The sequence below is a fragment of the Rhipicephalus sanguineus genome, chromosome 4 (genome assembly GCF_013339695.2).
Source record: "Rhipicephalus sanguineus isolate Rsan-2018 chromosome 4, BIME_Rsan_1.4, whole genome shotgun sequence".
In the NCBI taxonomy this organism is placed as follows: Eukaryota; Metazoa; Arthropoda; class Arachnida; order Ixodida; family Ixodidae; genus Rhipicephalus; species Rhipicephalus sanguineus.
Window position 1 is genome coordinate 170,705,530 of NC_051179.1, and position 20,889 is coordinate 170,726,418.

The 20,889-nt window shown below is 43.1% G+C and overlaps 1 protein-coding gene across 1 annotated transcript in view; it reads left to right on the forward strand.

The window, feature by feature from the left end:
* LOC119390892 (trafficking protein particle complex subunit 11) overlaps nt 1-20,889 on the forward strand; it is an 81,056-nt gene that overhangs the window by 20,067 nt on the left and 40,100 nt on the right. Inside the window, exons 9-18 of the mRNA XM_037658596.2 lie at nt 110-251; nt 1,213-1,303; nt 5,172-5,257; nt 10,683-10,761; nt 11,502-11,556; nt 11,926-12,071; nt 12,498-12,559; nt 14,054-14,189; nt 19,551-19,623; nt 20,830-20,887. Of these exons, the coding sequence (XP_037514524.1) occupies nt 110-251; nt 1,213-1,303; nt 5,172-5,257; nt 10,683-10,761; nt 11,502-11,556; nt 11,926-12,071; nt 12,498-12,559; nt 14,054-14,189; nt 19,551-19,623; nt 20,830-20,887 (928 nt within the window). The remainder of the gene's footprint in view (nt 1-109; nt 252-1,212; nt 1,304-5,171; nt 5,258-10,682; nt 10,762-11,501; nt 11,557-11,925; nt 12,072-12,497; nt 12,560-14,053; nt 14,190-19,550; nt 19,624-20,829; nt 20,888-20,889) is intronic.

Consider the following 20,889-nt stretch of genomic DNA (forward strand, 5'->3'; position numbering starts at 1 on the left):
CTGTAAAATGTGTAAAATGAACAAACTTGCCTGGTTCTTAGCCAATGGTTGTTCAGAAAATGAATGCATTGAACACATGGCAGTCTCGGTGATGTTTGGTGGTGCCCAGGTTCAGCCATTTTGGCGACCTGTTTGAAGAGGCGGTGAGCTTTGGCCTGACCGCGATCCAGACGCAGCACCCGGGCTTCTACTACCAGCAGGCGGCCAACCATGCCCTTGCACGCAAGGAGCAAGCAGCCCGGCTCTGCAAGGTGGGCACTGTAACCCGTCTAAGCAACGCCTCTGAATGTTCATGGATGTGCAGTTGGTTGTGCACAGGTTGTAACGGGATCCACTAGTGAAAAAGTATTACCGTGCCCTAGAAGCTCGATGCTTTTGGACCAATTTTGAGGAACATGTATTCCAAGTGCATCGTGATTCATAGAGACTCGAAACGCATTGCTGTTTGAGGTAACGTGTTTCTACCCTGCAGAAAAATGCAGAGCAAGAAGATCTGTACAAGTCTGCTGGCATAACTTAGTTGGGTTTTTTCAAGCGAAGCCTGTATGGGCTGACCTGTGTAGCTGGTGATGGTGGTGTTCCAAAAAACCCTTCTCACCCTCAGCTGGTGCACACTAAAGAAATCATAAATAAAGCAAAATAAATTTTCTTTCCGGGCTGGCGTTTGAACCTGGGTCCTCACACTCCAAAGGCTAGTGCCCTGAGCACTAGGCCACATGCCCATGCTTGCCCACTATGAACTGAACTGAAGCATACAAATGCATTCTGCCGACGATGCGAAAGACAATTGGGAAGCTGTACACTTGCTATGGGTGCTGCGTTGAAATATTTTATGTTTGCGGACAAAAAGCGATATGTTGGACAACATGTAAAGTCGATATCAGGAATTGCACATTTTGGGAAAATTCCAGCTTCGAGAAAAATGAATCCTCACCCGCGTTTTCATGGTCGCGTAATGGTCCGTCTGTTGGGCTGTTCTAGAGGCTGACAAACACTGGAAACAACTCGAAAGACGCTATGCCGATTCAACCCAAAAACAATGTTCGGGGACGACTGCTACCTATAAAGAAAGAAAGAGAGAAAGAAAGAAAAGCAGTAGCTTAAGCATGCCCACTCCAAGCTTCGCTTGCCCCCATTTGCTTGATTGGGGAAGAGCTCCTGATTTGTCTTTTCGCTTTAGTCTTACCCACGTCTTTCTTCTTCCTCTGTTAGGATGTGGCCTCACCTCCAGATGTCAACATGCTTGAAGGAGAAGAGTCCCTCGAGTTTTACGGCCAGAGGCCATGGCAAGCCAAAGTACAGGGTATGTTTGCAATGGCGATCTTGTATTGAGGACAGAGGCATTCAAGATGTGTTTCAGTGCTCAACAATCCCTAACTACAGAGGTCACTGTTCTGAAACTCTCATGCTCCTGTGTAGTCCCCGTTATAACAGATCCGCACCGGCGTTCTTGTCCCTTCTATGAGGTGTCTCGTATAAGCAGGATACTATGTCCTCATTTTCTGATTAACCCTTATTTCAATGTTGACACATTGGTGTCCCTTATACCCAATTGTCTGTTACATAGTGCCCCTTATAAAGGGGTTCAGCTGTGTAGTGAATCAAATTGAAATAATTCGATCAATGGGCTATTTCATGCTCAGCTCAGCTAAAGGCCTTTCCTTTCTTTTTCTCTCAAATTTATGCATTTTATGGTTATTAATCTGGCTACATGAGGTCATATGCCACAGCCCAGAGTTGAATGGTGCATATGCTTGCAGGTGATTGTTTTTTGGGCCTATTGAGCACTGTGAGGTGCACCCAGCAGCAAAAGTTTACGGGACAAGCGGTCCACTGCAAATGCAAATTCTTGCTCTGTTAGTGTATGACTCTTCTAATCTATCGGGTAACTATATAGATCACAAGAACTACTAAAGGTTGGAACATATGGTTGGAGGCCATGCTCGCAGACAAAGTGGGAAGATAGCTTTCTTGAAAATTTCGCATCCGGCAAGCTTTTGCTGGCGTGTGCACACTTGAGCTGCTCACATTAAGCCGAGATCAAACAGCAGGAGTCAGCGGAAAATAAAGGCCTCAGCTGATCCACAGTAAGGCTGAAGTGATAGAATGATGACATGTCTTTTCATTGAAATATTGGGTCCGAACTGAGGCCTCAGCTGCTTGTGTACTTAAACAGTATAAATATTTAGGGTGGAACCTTGGGCATGTTGTACAGTATTTATTGATATGATGATGATTGCACTTTTTTCTTGAACGACGGACCCAGACTTGGGTGAGCAATTCTCATGAGGCAAATTTTCGGGAGCCAAATTTCACTGAAACATTCAAACAAGTTGCAGGTTGGAATTTTTACCGTGGCTGCTGTGACCATAATCAAAGGATATCAGGCTGGAAAGGGCTTACCGTTGTACTAAAGGCACATGTTCACCTGGTTTTGCACAAATCGATCCATGGAAGGCAGGGTGTCTTATGTGGGGAATTACAAAAATTGCACGAAAATAAAAAAAGAAGAGGGAAACCATCCATTTCAGCAAGCACAGAGCAGGAATAGGTGTAGCCTCTGGGGGAGGTTCCAGTATGCCCCCTCCCCAGTAAACTTGCACAGCTGGCATGTGTATAATATCACACGTGCACATACAAGCATACACACCAACACACATATAGGGGTGTGAGACCCCCCTGAAACAAAAGCCTGGCTTCACCCGTGAGAGCAGATGCTGATCGCAATGTATTGGAGGGATTCAGCACCCCTTAACTGTAGCCAAGTGTGGCATGGTAAACATTATTTTCTGACTGACACATCAAAGATCAGTCAGTTTCTTTGTGCCAAGTAACCAGAGGTCTCTTCCCAGAGCAGCAATCTCTGCAGGTAGATCACCTACAGCATTGCCTGCACATGAGACTCTGGATGTTGTCAATGCTGCATAACACATCCATGAACGCAGACACGGCAGTAACAGGAGGGGGGAGGGGTCTTGTTGCAAGAAAGGAGAGTTTAGGAGTACTTTAATTTGGGCAAGTTGCCATCCTGACATGCCACTCTCACACAATCACGTTTAACCTCAAAAGAAGGCTTATCCCATTGGAAGTGCAGCACTGGTCCTGTGTGTGCGTGTTTTTCTTTTGTGTCTTTGTCTTTCCTGCTGATTAACTTTCCAAGGAGAGTTGGTTAGAAGCAAGGCAGTAGCTGCCACTTAGGTGAGAACACCGGTCAGTGCAAAAAATCGGGAGTCATTCCACTCTGTGAAGGTGGATGAGCAGTGAAGCTGTGCAAAGGTATGTACAAAGGCATGAACTCATTTGTTTTCTTGATTGGTGGTCGTCATGATGAAAGGTATGCACACCATACCTTCCAACTCTCCCAAATTGTCCGGGAGACTCCCTAATTTGGACCTAATCTCCCGATTGTATGAATGTCATCTCGAATCTCCCGAAAAGTGCCCACCACAGCAAAGGCAGATTTTTTTTTTCTCTTTTTTTTAAAATCATGCGCGTACGTCAGCCTTTCCTGCTGTGGCGGTGCTGCGGAAGAGCACTCGCCACCACACTTCTATTTCATTGTAACCATATAGTAGAGTACCGCTGAGTACATTCTAGACACTGCGCATCTGGGCGAAGACTGGCCGGCTGGCCGTGAGAAGTGCTCGCCACCATACCGAAAGAAGGCGAGGGAAAATGTACAGTCTCAACGGAAAAGATTGCCAAAAGTGCACGGTGGCCGGAGCCACGGCGCTGCACGAGCGCTCCGATAACGAGACGGCGAGACTGTCGAGCACATTCCATTTTCCAAAGGAGGGGTGGCCGGCAGACCGGCGGTAAGTAAGCGGCCCCCATTGTGCTTTGCACTGTCGATATCGGCATGCTTGGGAGAAACAGTGCCGTGTGTCGCAATCTTGCCGCTCCAGCCACCGTTCAGTTCATTTGCGGCAATCGTTTCCATTGAGCCTAGCCAGAACTTTTGCGTCTCCATCTTGGCCCCCGCATTTTGTACGCTACGCCGTCTGCCGTTGGGGTTGCTTGTTTCCAGAGCGCAGTTAGAAGGTCGATGACGGCGTCAAAGTCAAGTTACTTGCAAGTGTTTCTGGACTCATACACAGCTGGGTTTCCGTGCTTTGTGGCTTTGCGGAAAGGTGACGGGTACGGATTCTGTGCCACGTGCGCCTCTGAACTGCCTTGGTGCCTTCACAAGTAAAGAAGTTTGGTTCAAGCAGCTCAAAACAAACATCCTTACCCCTTTCTGATGTCAGTCTCCAGTCTGAGTAATTTCCACCATGCAACCCCCCCCCCCCCCCCTGCTGCGGTCTCCCGAATTTTCATGCTGTGAGGTTGGCAGGTATGACATGCATTTATTGTCTTGATCAGCAGTCACCGACAGTCTGGAGAGAAGAGATAGGATGTTTGAACCAACTTGCGGAGTGGATTTCCACACATCTGCGACCCCCATCGACCAAGCAATTAAGGTCCGCCACTGCACCGTGCAGGCAATTATGAATGCTGATTCGCAGGTACATTGTGTTTTCTTGTAAATTGTGCGTGCTGCTACTGTGCGCAATCAGCATCGACGGGATCGTCCACCTAGAGTGCACTTGGACATGATTCTCAAAGAGCAAAGAGAGAAGGAAGATCTGGATTTCCTCTCAGTTGCCACCGGATAAGCCATCTCGGACGCTACAGCTCCAGCGTCGATTACTATCGCCACCTTGGGGAGACGGAGGCAACTAGCTGTTTCTGTTAACACGCAAGAAAAATGCACAGGAGCCTAGCCATATGCTGCTTCGCTGTGAAAAAATGTCAAGAAAGAAAGAGAACATGAAATGTTCAGACAAAGTTAGGTGGCTGTTGCACAGTACAAACGATGAGAGAGCAGTAATGCAACGAGGGGAAACCTTGCAAAAGGATGAAGACGTTGAGTTTTAGGGAGCTGCCATAGGATAGCATTTGGTTTGCAGGGTCGTGCGGGTTGTCATACAAAGCTCACACTGTATAATTGAGGTTATTAATGCATTGTCTATGTGGGAAATCTGCTGGCACTGCACTAATTCTTCAGGAAACCTGGGACTTAGCCAGGGTTCCGTTGCAGTTGATGCATTTGTACAACTTCAAGCCCTGCTCGTTTCCACATATTTACACCCGCAGCATGGTGTCCTCATGGTGGCTCCTTTCATCTGCAGGAAGGAACGAAGCACTGGATCCACAGATGGAGGACCTTGGAATCCAGGCACTCCAGTACAGGGAGAAGACGCAAGTGGACCACTCGGTTTGTGCCTCTTGCGCTGCTCAATGCCAGCAAACTTCACTAATTGTGGTCTTTAAGGTCGCTCACACTTTCCACTAACCTACACATTACTGAAAAGATACCAAAAGTTTGCCTTCATTTAATTGCATACTCATGTTATCTGATTGATTGGTTTATGGAGTTTAACATCCGAAAGTTACTCAGCCTATGAGAGACGCGAGAGTGGAGGTCTCCGGATAACTTCAGCCACCCGGGGTTTCTTTAAGGGAGGGTGCGGGGTAAATAGTCAACTTTTGAACTGCTGCACTAATTTTGATGAAAATTTCAGCGATGCCTTATCTTCTTGTTATTAGAACATATTCCAAAGTTCAGCACCCTAGCAGGAATACAAAAAAAGCTATAGCTGTTATAATGATCAATTCCGTATGCCAACATAGAAAAACTATCATTTCAAAAATAATGAAAATGTAATAATTGTTTATCATTAGATACCTTCTAGATGGTTTGTAGTGCAGGATACGGCCAGTCACATCTTTTTTATGATGTTTCTGTAAAAATGTCATCACTCTAAAAGTGAAGATCTTTTTTTTCTTTTTGTCACTACATGTCACACATGTGAAATTTTTGATCTGTTAGAAAATATTTAGGGATCTGAAAAGTACCTTATCTTGTTCCGAACAAAATTTCAGTCTAGAGACAACCTTGTAAGTAGCTACTGGCGAAGCAGTTTGGAAGTTTTCCTAACAGGCTTGCTCTCTCCAAAAGTGCAAACTGAGAAAAGTGAGCTCCAAGATTGCGCAACATGCTATTTATTTCGATGGTCGGAAAACGTTCATCAAAGTGGCCTGCTGCTTAAGTAGGGCCTTCCCTTTCAACACGACGCAGTTCTGTGACAAGTGCATCCAATCGTCTTCAATTTTTTGCAGCTTTCGAGCTCTGAATGTTGCTCACAACACGTGTTGGCCACAATGTGGACCACCCGCTGATCGCACTAAACTCTCACGAAAAATCACAGATAAGCCGAGTAGCACAGAAACACAGCAGGTGTAACTTATAATTGGCGTGAAACCAGCAGTGGAAGGTCACGTGATGTGTTTTTCCACCAATTAGAGCTTCGGTTCCAGATTGCCAGAGACTGTGCTGTTGCTGCGGCTAAAAATGTACGTTTTTAATTTACTTCGTTGCCCTCTGGTGTACTTTCGAGAGAAGGTATTTTATGGCTAAAACACACGAAAAACAAACGTTCTAACACGGGCATTCACTTTGCGTTCTGCTTCTTGCCCGCTTTGCAGCCGCTTCTTGAAAATAGCGTTTCAGAGACTCTTTCGACAGCAAATGCGCATCACCGTCTTTGGAAAAGAATTCGTTTTATTATTTCTACTGCACAGACAACAACCAAACTTGGTGAGCATGTTCTTCAATGAACCAGCAATCCAAGACAACTGAAATTTCAAAGTTCATATTTTTTTCGTAAATCGTTTTTTTAGCCCCACATTCCCCCCTTAATGTGCTCTGAAATCAGACAGTACATTGGCCTCTAGCAGTTTGCCTCCTTCAAAATGCAACCACTGTGACTGGGATAGAACCCGCAACTTTCAGGCCAGCAGCAAAGCACCGTAACCACTGGGCCACTGCGGTATCTCTGTTATTTGATTAACAGGTGAAAATGTCATGACGATAAAGCATGGTCGACCATTTAGTAGGGGTGTGTGAATATTCGAGTTTCGAATTCGAATCGAATAATACCTAACCGAATAATTCGATTCGACTTTCGAATGGCTAGTATTCAAAGTTTCGAATAATTCGACAGGACGAATATTTAAAAAGTGACAAAGGCCAGTGATGCAACTTGGCTAGGGTGGGGTGGCTAAACTAACGCTATCATCGGTACAGTAGGCCTTTCATTAAAACTTTCACCGATTTCCTGGTACAAAAGGGAGCGCATGTTCATTTTAAAGATGATTATGTGATTCCCACATGTAAAAAAATAAGCATGAGAAAACTGTCAAGCTCTTCACAACTTCACCTCTGAAACGAAGGTACGGACTTTTCTTGCCTAGTTCGGTCGCGTATTCCGCAGGTGCGCCATAATACATCCCGACTTCATGTGAAATTTTGTTTACGCTGTGCAGTCGTCAGTGCCGCACCGCACCACATGTTAAAAAACTCCCATCGTTCCAGGGCGTAGTTGAAACGCTGCTGTGAACGGCATCCGAAGATTGTTGGGCCCCGAGTACCCATGGAGATAAAGCACGATTGCGCGACCATAGATGGAGCACATTTGAAGCTGTATTCCGCGACCATAAAAAAAAAAACTAGCTACCGTACCCCTTTCTTTTAGCCGTTAAGAGGTTAGGAGGGCCCCTGCTAACTGGAGTGACGGCTCTTCTATCAACATGCCTGCGCACTCATAAAAGCAGAAGAAAAATACCCTTCTAAACAAGTGCATAATAAAGCTGCCACCAAGCCGTAGCATCCCTGATTTTTCCTTTGTCTTGTTGTAACTGGCGGTACAAGTTTCGTGTAAATATACGTACTATTCGATATTCGATTTGATATTCAATTTTTTGTTGCCACTATTCAGCACTATTCGATTCGAATTCGATTTGAGATGAAATTTAACTATATTCGCACACCCCTTACCATTTAGGCTTGGCACGTATAAAGGCCTTTGACGGACAAACCTCTGGTGATCTTCTTACGTAGTGACGTCTATTGAACTGTTGTCATTATTGCCTGAGTGATTACATATTCAGTATCCAAATTAAACAGCATTTCTTCTCCGTGTCCTTGCGTGCGTTAGCTGCAAGGAGTGATGTGTGCACTTTTTTGTGCAAGTTGTAAGTTTTCGTACTGCAGCATCAGCTTTTTTTTTTCTCAGCTCTTGGATGTGCCTGGAGTAGACATGAGTCAAGCTTAGCACCACCTCGCTTTGAATTCCAGGCATTACACACACTTGTGCAACAAACTGTGACTAAGAGTGGTGTCTTTACTGTCAGCATGCGTTGGCATTCTTCGCATTTGTGCCTCTATATCCCCTGATATTTTGTCACACCTCCGAGAAGTCGCCACATTACATAGAGGTTTAGAAAGCATTCTCTTGTAGTTCAACACGGCACAAAAGCATGAAGCAGAAGTAAAACAGTTCATATTTAGGCAGCGAGCAGTGTTCATACAGAATAAAATGGGGGCAGTTCCATTCTATGCAAAAAGATTGGCCGCGTATCTGCGTGCTTCGCTGCAAATGTCGTCTAAAGACGATAGAAGAGGCGCTGCGTGAGATATGGACGCCATCTGGCAATACGTCGGGAAACATGAGTGCTGTGCTGTGGGCTGGTAGTCCCGGCGCAGCAGCAGGCGAAGACCGGCGGTGACCAACGCGACCGGCGGGGACGCCAGCCAGCCCGAACATGCGGTTTGGCGTGAAGCGCTGAAGCAGAAGAAACGTCCGCACTCAACGAGTACTCTCCACACACACTTTTATTTACACGTCGCCTGGGTAAAACAGCAATGCCAGAGCGGCGCCCCATGGCATTCGTACAGTGCAATACTGAACCGAAACCGAAACACAGCAGTGAGCTTGTGCAGAGGGTACGGAGGAAGGCAAGTTTCAGCGCAGTCGCATTTTCAGCGCAGCTTAAGAAACTAGGGTCTTTAAATTGAATATGTATGCATTTTTTATTAAAGGAACACAGCACCTAATATTTACCTAGTGATGTTGCGCCTCAGATATGCGTAATGTTTGCTTCTTAATCGACAATGTACACAAGTATAAAGCTAGTCAGCCGTTCAAGATGGCTGGCCCTTGGGCGAGTGGTTCAACTTTGGCCGAGTGGCTGAATCGAGTGACGTGCCGACAAACAGAAAGACAGACAGAAAGACAGACCAAAATTTCTCCGTTTAAGTATCCCAAGAAAGACTATCATCTTTAAAAGTTGTGAGTGATGCCAAGGAGGAAACATGAAGGGAGCAGCAAAGAAGTGGTGGTAGTTGAAGTGGTCTGCAGAAACATCGTGGAGAAGCTTTAGGCACATACACTGAGAGGAACACTAAGTATATACGAATTTTCCATTGCTTGCATCGCATCAAAAAGAAGAAAAACTGGTACTCTTGTTCACTTTGTGTACCTTTTTATGTGCATATGTTGTAAACACGAGAAAAAGCGTACAAATTAGCACCTGGAGAAATGAAGGGAAGGCTTTTGAGCTCTAGATCCAGTTAATGTCTGATTGTTTAGAGCCCCTAGGAGCCTGCGGGATCATCCGAGTAATTTGATAGTCTGGGAAAATAACAAGTGCACGTGCTTTACTGCCTTCAAATGCTCAAATCACTGCAGCTATTTACGAAATAGCTCTGAAGTTATACCAGCCTCCTGCGGCGGTGACCCCTGTGATACAATGCATATGCTTGACTGCATAACACTTCTGCATTGCAGCAAAGTTGACTATTGCAGATTGCTATGGCGGCAGCAGATTGGTGCATGAGAGCACTGGTCTGAGGCTGCAAGATAACCAACATGGCAGCCATTGTGGCTTATGTGAACGGTGTTTCCCACCCGCTATCTCTGCACATAGTCAGCAAAGTCAAATGGCAAAGGCTTTCAGCATCTGAAATTTCACGCATCCTGATATGTTGGCTGTATGGGATAGGTGGCGGTGCTGTCAAGTGGTCCAAAAAAAATCAGTTGTTTGAAGAAACCTTCTTGACTGTATTTTTATTAGTCAGCCCTGTAAAACAGCTTCTTTTCTCTTTCTGAAAAAAAAAAATAATTATGGCAGCTTTGCACTAGTGGTGCCAAGCCTGAAGAAAGAGCAGAGCTGGGTGGCCTTCCTTGCTTCTGTTTCTTTCTCCTTCTCTCTATTTCTTGTATGTGATTTTTGTATCTGTTGCTTTCTATTTCTTTCTGTCTCTCTCTGTTTCATTGTCTTTCTTGCTCTTTCTCTCTTTATTTCTCTTTCTTCCCTTTCTTTCTATCTCTGCTTCTTTCTTTCTCTTTCTGTCTTGCTCTCTGTTTTTTCTGTCTCTTTCTTGTGTCTGTTTAATTCTCGCTTTCTAGCTTGCTTCGCTTTCTTTCTTTCTTTCTTTCTTTCTTTCTTTCTTTCTTTCTCTTTCAGTTTTTCTCTGTTCTTTTCTATCTCTTTTTCATGTCTATTTCTTTCTTTCTCTCTTTCTTCCTCTCTCTCTCTTTCACGCATTTTATGTGCTCCACTTCGCGGAGCAGAGTTTTCGTTTAACACTCGCACCTGCTGTACTCGGTAGTGGTGCTTGCTCAATTTCTGTGGCGCATGCCCACCTGTGTTTTTCTGCGAACACCAAATTTTTTACGGCTGGCTTAAACAGCTCCGCTATTAAAAAAAAAAAGTTGATTGCAAGAGCAGACAGGGTTGCGTCTTCTGTTCTGCATGTTGTGTGCTTGGGAGGGTCACCAACTTGTTTGTCTTTGCAGGGCCTGGTGGTTCCCCTGTTGAGCAGCGCAGTGGCTCAGTTCAAGAAGTACCGCTGCCCCCGCATGAAGAGGCACCTCAGTGAGTGGACAGTGCTCGCTTGCATGCTTTCTGTCTCTTCAAAGGCACTCGATCATTGCACCTTAGACCATGATAAGAGATGCAGCGTGAAATGGTGCAACATGGAAATTGAGGAAATTTATGTAGTACTATGCAGCAGGGTGGTTTTCACCTGAGCTAGTTGGCTCAGACCAGCCGCCATCTGTTTGACGACCCCGAATGAAGATGACAAATTGCTGAACTACCAACTGGATCTGCGACAGGGCATGTAGGGCTTAGGCGAAATAACGGCTGGTCATTAAGAGTAACTAACTTCATTTCAAGAGAAGGCAAACATGCGAGGGGGAGACAGAAAGTTAGGTGGGCAGATGAGATTAAGAAGTTTGCAGGTATAACGTGGCAGCAGAAAGCTCAGGACCAGGTTGATTGGTGGAACATGGGAGAGGCCTTTGCCCGGCAGTGGGCGTTATCAGGCTGATGATGATGACTGTGATGTGGTATATACGAGGACCCATGTTGAAAACGGACAAAATAAACTGAACTAAACTAAATAAAGTAAACTGTTGTCCAATCATGCTGCAAGGATATTCAGTTTCTTTTTTTTTTTTTTTTTGTCACAGGGATGTCAGGTTGCCCTGACATCACTGGGATAAACAAGTCAAGGAAAGATCAAACAAGTCAAGGAACCAAATTTAGTTATTGAAAATTGCTATGACATTGCTGCTTTTGTCTCAAGCGTCCACTTTGCTTCCTCTCCTCAGTGGTGCAGATAGCGGAGGAGTACTACTCCAGCTCAGACTATGACAAGGCTCTGAGGTGAGTGTTGCTTGCACCTCGCATGGAGTCAGTGATGTGTTGACAAGTGCAAACCACTGGTTAAGCAGTGCAGATATTAACTGCTCAAGCCAAATGGTAAAAATGCTGTTTCAGCTAGAATATGCTTCCATTGATCAGACAGAACTGGTGCAGCAAGCAAGACCTGTGAATGGACTACAAACACTTCTCGATCTGAGTGCACACCGAAACCTTGTGCATGAAAACTTTTTGATAGCCCTTTGATTGGAATGAGGCTGCCATGGCCACGAGTCAAACCCACAATCTTGTTATCAGTAGCTGACTGATAGATCCAAAGAGCCTATGTAATTTTGGTGCACTGAACTTGCATGTGGTGCCATTTGCCTGCAGCATCCTGACGCATGTGCTGTGGGATTACCGAGCTGAGCGCTGGCGACCTCTGGTGTCCAACATCTTGACCACTGCCCTCAAGTGTGCCTACCTCTCGGCGAGCGTGCCAGCCTTCCTCATGCTTGGTCTCGAGTTCGCCTCCAGCTGTATCCTTGTACAGGAATTCACAGCATTTACATGTGTGTTTGAGTACTTGGGTGTTCCGCGACCTCTTTGAACCTGCCATTGCAGCTTAGTGGCTTAGAAAGATAAAAGAGGAGTGTACAATTCATGTAGTGCCTATATAATGTGTCCATTTATTACAAAGGTAGGCCTTGCCCAACTTCTCTTTTTGATCATGTTCATGATAGTTATTGTAAGAAGTCTGATCTACAACATGTTTATGTTCTCAGCACTCAAACTTTTTCCGACGAAATTTTACCCCACGTAGTGATCGCACCCTTAATTTGCATCAGTTAAAAAAAAAGACAGTGCTATCATTATGCAAGTAAATACAGTGCTACCTGCAATTCCTGGCATAGGTGTTGCTGGAGCATTGTTTTTTGCAATGACCTTGACAAAGTTTCTCCCAGGGATCCAGGGGACGCAAGAGGAGAAGAGCTCCATACAAACCAGTGTTTTCAATGTCATCGAGGTGGGTTCTTCTTTAGCATCAAGTCTTGTTTTCACTCTGCATTGGCTTGAACAGTGGTGGCGAATAGTGCTGAAGTCATTTGGCAATGCAACCCTGTTCTCGAGACATTATATGGGCTTTCTTTGGTACGCTTGTTCATCAAACTCTTGGCGTTTTTAAGATGTATGAAAGATACACCTATCAGTCGTATTATGGTAATATGTCTTGCAGTTTTGACGATGCTACTGTACGCGTAGTAAAGCTGAAAAGTTTATTATAACAATCTGAAGAAGCTGCTGTGGCCCTTTCACACTGTTGCTAGGTCTGTTGGTGAGCGAACATGCTGCAGGCTCTACACCGGTCGTGTTTTTCTCTTGGGCTTTGATGTAAATGTCAAAGAGGGATGTTCAGTGTCTATTTTGTTGGAAGCCTCTGAAAAGAAATGCTCAAGCATATACTTAGCATGAAAGGTGTCTTTAGAATGCAATATTGCCATTTTAGGAGCAAGTGATAGCCTTTTGTTTTTATTGTGTGCTGTGTTACATTGAAGTTGGTTATAAAAACAGGATGTGAAAGCTTGTCAGATGCGCATAACAAAGTAAGTTTGAAATGCTTGTCCCAGATATGAGTAAGTGATGAATATAAGCTTATAAGAAATATCAGATATACGTAATTAATATTTTGTTTTGTTGTTGTTGCTGCTGTATGCAGCTTTTTTACAATAAAATCCTGAGTAGTACCTAAAGGTATTTATGCTGGAATATCTGGGTCATTTCAGGTTTGGGCAATGGTGAGAGTGATAGTAAATAGCACTGTATTTCGCTTTGCCATAACAAATTTTATTTAGTGTATTCACAAATATCAGTCGAAATTCATAAATCTTGGTTGTTTAGTGCGGTAGGACTTTGAGCAGCAACAATAAATTTAATGCTGCCAAAGGCTGCACACAAGTTTGACTGCACCATTCTATTTAATGCTGTGACAAGCAAGTTTCGTATGAGGAAATACCGCATAAACCCATGTAAGGGCTGCAACCATGTAAAGGCCACACATCCAACTTGGCAGGCCATAATATGAGGGGACAAAATGCAACAAAATGACGCCCTGCCACTCGTTTGCTTGTGGGTCTTTAACACATGGCAGGCAGCTTGCCGGAAGTGATTGAGGAGCAAGCAGTGAGAATTTGCAACGCTGTGCATGGCACCAGAAATGACATGGTGTATGAATGCACTTGTGAACCGGATGTAAACAGCACTGAGCGCAAATGTCAACAGCCAAGTGTACGGTTTGCATAAATGAAATAATAAAGCTACTGTGAAAAGAATAACATTCGCTGTTGTGGTGGTGGGCAGGCATAACGGACTACTGCTTATATTATGCTCGTAGTAAGGAAAAAAATTTATCATAAAGTTCAGTCCCATGTAAGGGCAGCAGGCGATCACATCATGTAAAAAAAACACTGCCTTTACAGTAGTCTATAAGATCGTTATATTCTTTTTTCACTGTTGCATTCAGGGTAACCATCCCGTAGCATTTCCTGGCATGTCACAGTCCTGCATGTCCATTGCTGATGCTGCCTGGAAGAAGGCACTGTCGTACCAGCCCCGGGAGCCACTGCAGAATTTGGACATGGACCATATCATCCAATCAGGTGTGTAGTGCAACTCCTAGAACAAATGACATGGCTGAACAGTCCCCCGATGAAAGAATAAATTGCGGCAGACTTAGACGGGGGCGTTATTTTTGTTTATTCATCTTTTTATACAATATACAGCATTTATGTTGATTTGGGACAAAAAAGGAGAGGATCGACCTCATGATGGAGTGCTGTTTGTGCTGTAAATAATGACAGCAATGTCCGTTTAGTGTGCATCATCATAATACAAAAAAGTCTTGTACGTTTGAAAACGGCAGTAGTTGGCTTTCTTAAAGTAATAATTCTAAACTATACGGTTATTTCCAGTTGTACAATAACGAAGTTATTACTAGAACTAACATTTAGCAAAGTTGAATATAGGGTCATTCCAAGTGAAACGTCCCAGCCCAAAATTCGACCACCAGCGATTCTATTGATAAAATTTGAGCTAGAAGGTAACTTTATGAGAGTGATTTTAGTAAAGTATTTTCGATCAGAAAAATTATCTGGTCACGTGACGGCCCTTTGAATATTCCGGCGAGAAGGAAAAGTTGGGTGGGAATATATTATGCGCATTCACCGTTGAAACTGGGTACAATGGCACATTGCATAATAAACCATTCTATTGTCATTGTTCTTTCACGTGACGTCACAAATAAAACCATATATTAATTTTCCGGCTTAAATAGGCTTAGCAAAGAAGCAAGAAAACGTGCAAATTCAGACAATTTTCGTAAAACCGGCGGCAATGTTTCAGCCGCAAAAGTTTTTGAGCTATTTTACCAGTCGACCTAGTATCTGCTACAAATATTTTCAACCTTTGTAAGCAAGCGTTCATTGAGAAAAATGCATGCAAAGTTGATAAAAAATGACTTTTTGGGGAGATTCACTCGTAAATTAGGCATTGAGGCCCTCGCGATAAAAATATGTGAGAGGGTTCTTTATATGCTCTAATGTCTTCTCTTATGATGGGAAAATTTTTCTTCCTGTAAATTTTGTTTAAAGCGAAAAAATAATTTTTGATGTCCACAACCAATGTCACTGGTAGGCGCTGGCAAACGGAAGCGTTTTCCGTGATTTTAGCTAAATTATTGTCAGTGATTCTTAGTTAGTTCTGTAGTTCATATTATTTTAGACCTTGTTAGCTTATGTGCACTGGTTTTGAGCATAGTCAGCCTTGTTCTATGTCTGTATTGACCACTGCGGGACCATGAGGCATCAGAAAGTAGATGGACGACAAGCCGCGCCCCTAAAGGGCTGTACACTTCAGAAGCGTGAAAAGCTGGGCTGGTTGGTTCATGTTTAGGTGCGAAGAAACCAGCGAAGCTCAAAAACAAGGACGAAGAAGAAGGCACATTCAAGCACACACCATCGCCGGCACATTCAAGCACACACCGGCGATGGTGTGTGCTTGAATGTGCCTTCTTCTTCGTCCTTGTTTTTGAGTTTCGCTGGTTTCCTCGCACCTAAAAAAAGGCTGTACACTTAAAACAGAAATAACGTTTTGAACCTTTGCTACCACGAGGAGGACCACAACCTATCAGCAGAGTAGTACTTCTTTGCCACTTGGCAAAAGCGCAAGCGACGATGTTGGTGGCCCACTGAAACATGTGGCAGTAAGAGCAAGTCTACGGAGGCCATATGGTGGTCAGATTCCGCCACCACGTGATTTGTTTGGCTGGACGAAAAGTAATGTAAAGGGTGTTACAGTGATTGGGGTGCCACATTTCACAATTCAAGAAAAGAGAACCCAGCTCGCTCAGAGATTCACCATGGTGATCTCTGTCAAAGGAACCCGACAACTGTACCATTTCGAACCGTCTACTCCTTCAACACTGTCCGCGGCGGTGGTGTAGCGGTTGTAGCGGCTGCTGACCCGAAGGTCACGGGTTCAATCCCGGCCGCGGCGGTCGCGTTTCGATGGAGGCAAAATGCTAGAGGCCGTGTACTGTGTGATGTCAGTGCATGTTAAAGAACATCAGATGGTCGAAATTTCTGGAGCCCACCACTATGGCGTGCCTCAAAATCATGTCTTAGTTTTGGCACGTAAAACCCCAGATACTGTGATTACTCTTTCAGCACTTCATGTTGGGATTACATCATTCTCCAACACTCATGAACCTCAAGAGAGAAAGCCGATGTGAATGACAAGGTAGCCTACTTTGACATTAACAATTAAGGTGTAGAAAATGCGACCAGAGGACGGCACATTAGAAAGCAAAAGGCCTGAACGACAAGAAATTTACGTTTTGAAGCCATAATTTCCTTTTGCAAGAGTTGGTAAACAATGAAACGCTGTTCTTGTGCTAGTATGAAACACCCGAGAGCAAAGAATCATGTGATTCACGCATCCGTGAGGCATAAAATGAAGCAGAGTCAGCCAATAAATACCATTGCCAAACACTTATGCCCATGCTGTGCTCGTCTGCCTGACTTCCCCTAGTGCCAAAAAAGCCAACTATGAAGCACAAAAGTAAGCGAGTTTCGATATACATATACACTAATGCGAAACCACGCTGCCAGAGTTTGTTTGAAAAACTAACGGAGTCCTCATGCAAGCCCAAACAATCACCGAGAGAAAGCACGCGTTCTGCTGTAAAGACAGACATCGGTAGGGCCTGCCAGTGTCATTGGTTGTGGACATCAAAAATTATTTTTTCGCTTTAAACAAAATTTACAGGAATAAAAGTTTCCACATCATAAGAGAAGACGTTGGAGCATATAAAGAACCCTCTCACATATTTTTATCGCGAGGGCCTCAATGCTTAATTTACGAGTGAATCTCTCCAAAAAGTCATTTTTGATCAACTTTGCATGCATTTTTCTCAATAAACGCTTGCTTACAAAGGTTGAAAATATTTTTAGCAGATACTACGTCGACTGGTAAAATAGCTCAAAAACTTTTGCGGCTGAAACATTGCCGCCGGTTTTACGAAAATTGTCTGAATTTGCACGTTTTCTTGCTTCTTTGCTAAGCCTATTTAAGCCGGAAAATTAATATATGGTTTTATTTATGACGTCACGTGAAAGAACAATCACAATAGAATGGTTTAATATGCAATGTGCCATTGTACCCAGTTTCAACGGTGAATACGCATAATATATTCCCACCCAACTTTTCCTTCTCGCCGGAATATTCAAAGGGCCGTCACGTGACCAGATAATTTTTATGAACAATAATACTTTACTAAAATCACTCTCACACAGTTACCTTCTAGCTCAATTTTTTTCAATAGAATCGCTGGTGGTCGAATTTTGGGCTGGGACATTTCACTTGGAATGACCCTATAGCATAGTTCCCTCACAGTATACAGACTAATGTTAAATAAATAAATAAAGAGAAGGCACAAAACACAGTCACTTCAAAATTTATGGAAGATGGCAGTTCACTTGCTTAACCGAAATGAAACAGGATTTCCAAAAATTTGAAAAGCGACTGAATTTCGAGTTTAAAATTTCGTGTCAGTGATATATTGCACGATGCTCATTACACATACACATAATTTGTTATTCTCTTGTGTGCATCCCATAATTGTGTGTGCTGTTCCTACAAATATATGCATTTTACATATATTGTGACCAGTGCTCCCACTTTTAAGTATAGTGATATATAAATACACTGCAGTCTCCCGGAACTTCAAAATTATGTGAATTCGGAATTTTATTTGGAAATAAGGTAAAAATGTGGAATTTCATGCTTTGACATATAATTGCTGGTGTATCAATATGGTCTCTTGAGCAACTTAATTGCTTCCCTCGTAATGCAAAGCATTTCACATCATTAATATTATTTTCCATTGTCCACATCAGCACACATTAACTGAAATGAGAATGGATGCTTATTGGAAGAATCCTGTGCATCTTATATTAAATATATCTCCCTAGTGACACAGTGCATATGTGAACTCTCTGTAGAGTTCACGTACTCATTGTGTCACCAGGAGTTCACAGTGATTCGATAGTAGCAGTAACAACATTTGCTACATTTTGCAATATTTTCTAGATTTGTATATTTTCCTTAACTTAAACCTGTTGATACTCTTCATGGCATATCCCTCTTTCACTTTTTATTTGCCACGCTCATGTTGTTACAAATGTACTATAATTACATTACATAGCTTGTTTTGATGTTGTTATTTTTATTTATCTTCCCTAGTTTCAAACATGAAATTCCCTTTCAGCAATGTGCTGCTTTACCTCATTCCGATTGCTTTCCTACAAATGTATTTATTTATGTCATAAATTACACATAGATTTAATTTGATATGGCATAGGACAGGTGCTTTTGCAACATAACTTTATTTTGAGCTAATGTCCACTTCAAGGAAGTCTGCAAAGTGCATGGAATGGTCTACATGCATGGGTGAAAGAAGGACCAGTTTTCACCTTAAAAGATGGTCAGGAAGCACTGCAAAACCCATCTCACTGTGCTGGTTGAAGCGAGTGTGATTAGCATGCGGGCAATGCATAGGCACAAACTTTAGAGGGATGATTTGATACAATATGTGCACTCGTTTGATATTTTCTACATGTATACATACTTAATGGACACCCATGAACACGTGAAGAAGTATTGTTGACTGTTTGAACAGCAGCAGTCGTAAAGGCCATGGCATCACCACATATTTTTGGTCGGTGATGGCACGGCGAGAGGCAGCACAAAAGCAGGCACTATAACCCAGACGGACGTCGCGAAAACTTCAAGCAAGTTTCGGGAAGATGATAATTTCATCATTAGCCTAAGTGTAGCTGTCCTAAAAAAAGCAGTAATTCTTGCAAAGACTGAAGGCTGCACATTCAAAGTGTAAACGTTTTACCTATGGCATTTGATTGTTTGCTGCAGTATTTAACTGGCACAGGAGCACTGGTGGCATGTTAGTAGTGAAAGTGTGTTTATGTATATTGGCGTATTTTAAAGATAACATCACACACAAACACGCACCTGTGTGTGTGTGTGTGTGTGTGTGTGTGTGTGTGAGAGAGAGAGAGAGAGAGCGCGTGCGCATAAATTTCTATAAGAATCACTGAAAAGAACTTCTGCGAGTGTGGTAATTCAGCTGGCATGGAAATGACAGCCTGTACAGGTGTTTACCTAGACTGCATTTTTTTCCAGCTTCAAACATGCTTGTGACATCACAAGTATATTATTTTCAACAAAATGTTGCTGTACAAAGGTAATAAATTTCTAAATGTGATGCATGTCTACAAAATGATTCACGATCATTGAATGAGGCTGTAATGATGACTTGGGGGGCATGTCACTTGCATATACGTGTACGGTGGCTGGCACGTTCTTGAGGCGCGAGCTTGTTATTGCATGGAATCAGGTGTTCTACCTCCTTATGCTTTGTTTGTTTATTTCTCTTCCCCCACCAGTGGAGTGCAAGGTTCAGTTTGGACACAGCGCATTCTATGCTGATCAACGTGTCTGCCTCAAGGTCTTCATCAGGTGATCTCCCCTTCATTGTCAGTGAGCTGGAAAATTCGTGAAAGACTTAGTGGAAAATTCAAAGCTGGGCAGTGCCGTCTTGTTAGGGCCTATGCTTCTTCCCTATGTTGACTTCATTTTCCCAAGTGTCTCGTTACCTAGCTTTAGAATTGTAGCTAATTGGGGAAGTGAGTAGAAATGCATATTTTAATAACAGTGCAAACCCACAAAGTGCTTTGTTCTCTGTGTCCTTGCACTGTTAGTAAAATATGCATTATTTAATATTTTCCTGTCCTTGGAAAAAGTGACACTTTTTGGCTGGCCCATTAATTATTTTCTGCCATTAGCATAAGATGCATCATACTAAAGTGTATAGTATTAGTTGATAGAGGAAGAAATTCACTTTCCACCACTAGCAGTACCAATAAACATGTTCATTAAATATAATTTGAAACAAATTTTTACACAAGAAATTTGTAAGAAAACTGCGGGACATATGCAGAAACATCAGAGTAACATGTAAAACCCTGGAATTTCACATTTGAAATCGTCAGTAGTGGGCAATTGATAAGAATGGGCTCACACAGGAAAGTGTTAGCTTGCTGGTTATTTCTTTTCAAAGCTTCGAAACAGTCTAAGCTTTGCCCACTTTTGTTGGTGACTGGTGGTGAAGGCTGCACAATTCTCTTGTGACAGGAGAGTTATCATTGTCTATTTTTGCAAATGAAGGCGATGCCACTGGTTGAAAGCAAGCATAATTGTTTTCCCAAGTGCACTGTTCAGATCTCTTGGCAATTGAAGAAATGCCTGAGTTATACCTAAATGCCAAATTACTGACTAGACCATGAAAACAATTATCGAATGCTTACATCATTGGCACAGGCATAATGAACGCTAATGAATGTGCATGGGAGTTGCAGCTTTTGTTGTGTTATGACACAGTTACGATTGCGTGTGACTCACAGATGTAATTTGTAAGAAAGTCTTCTGGTGTGATGTCGTCTTAGCACAAAAATTTTTCTACAAGGGACGAAACGAAGGCAAATTTTTTTTAAATCCGGAGAAAATGATCGTTGCTAAACAGTTGCATGGGCATGTGTGTGTACAGCACGCGCTAATTTTAAACGAAATACACAGCTGCAACTTTTTCTTTTCAACTAACTTGCCTTCACGGAGGCTCGTGTGAGTGCTTATTCTTTTTGTGCAATCTAATTTCCTTTTGAACAGGTCCAACTGCCCCCTTCCAATTAAGGCCACTGGACTGAAAGTGCACTTCAACAACCAGGT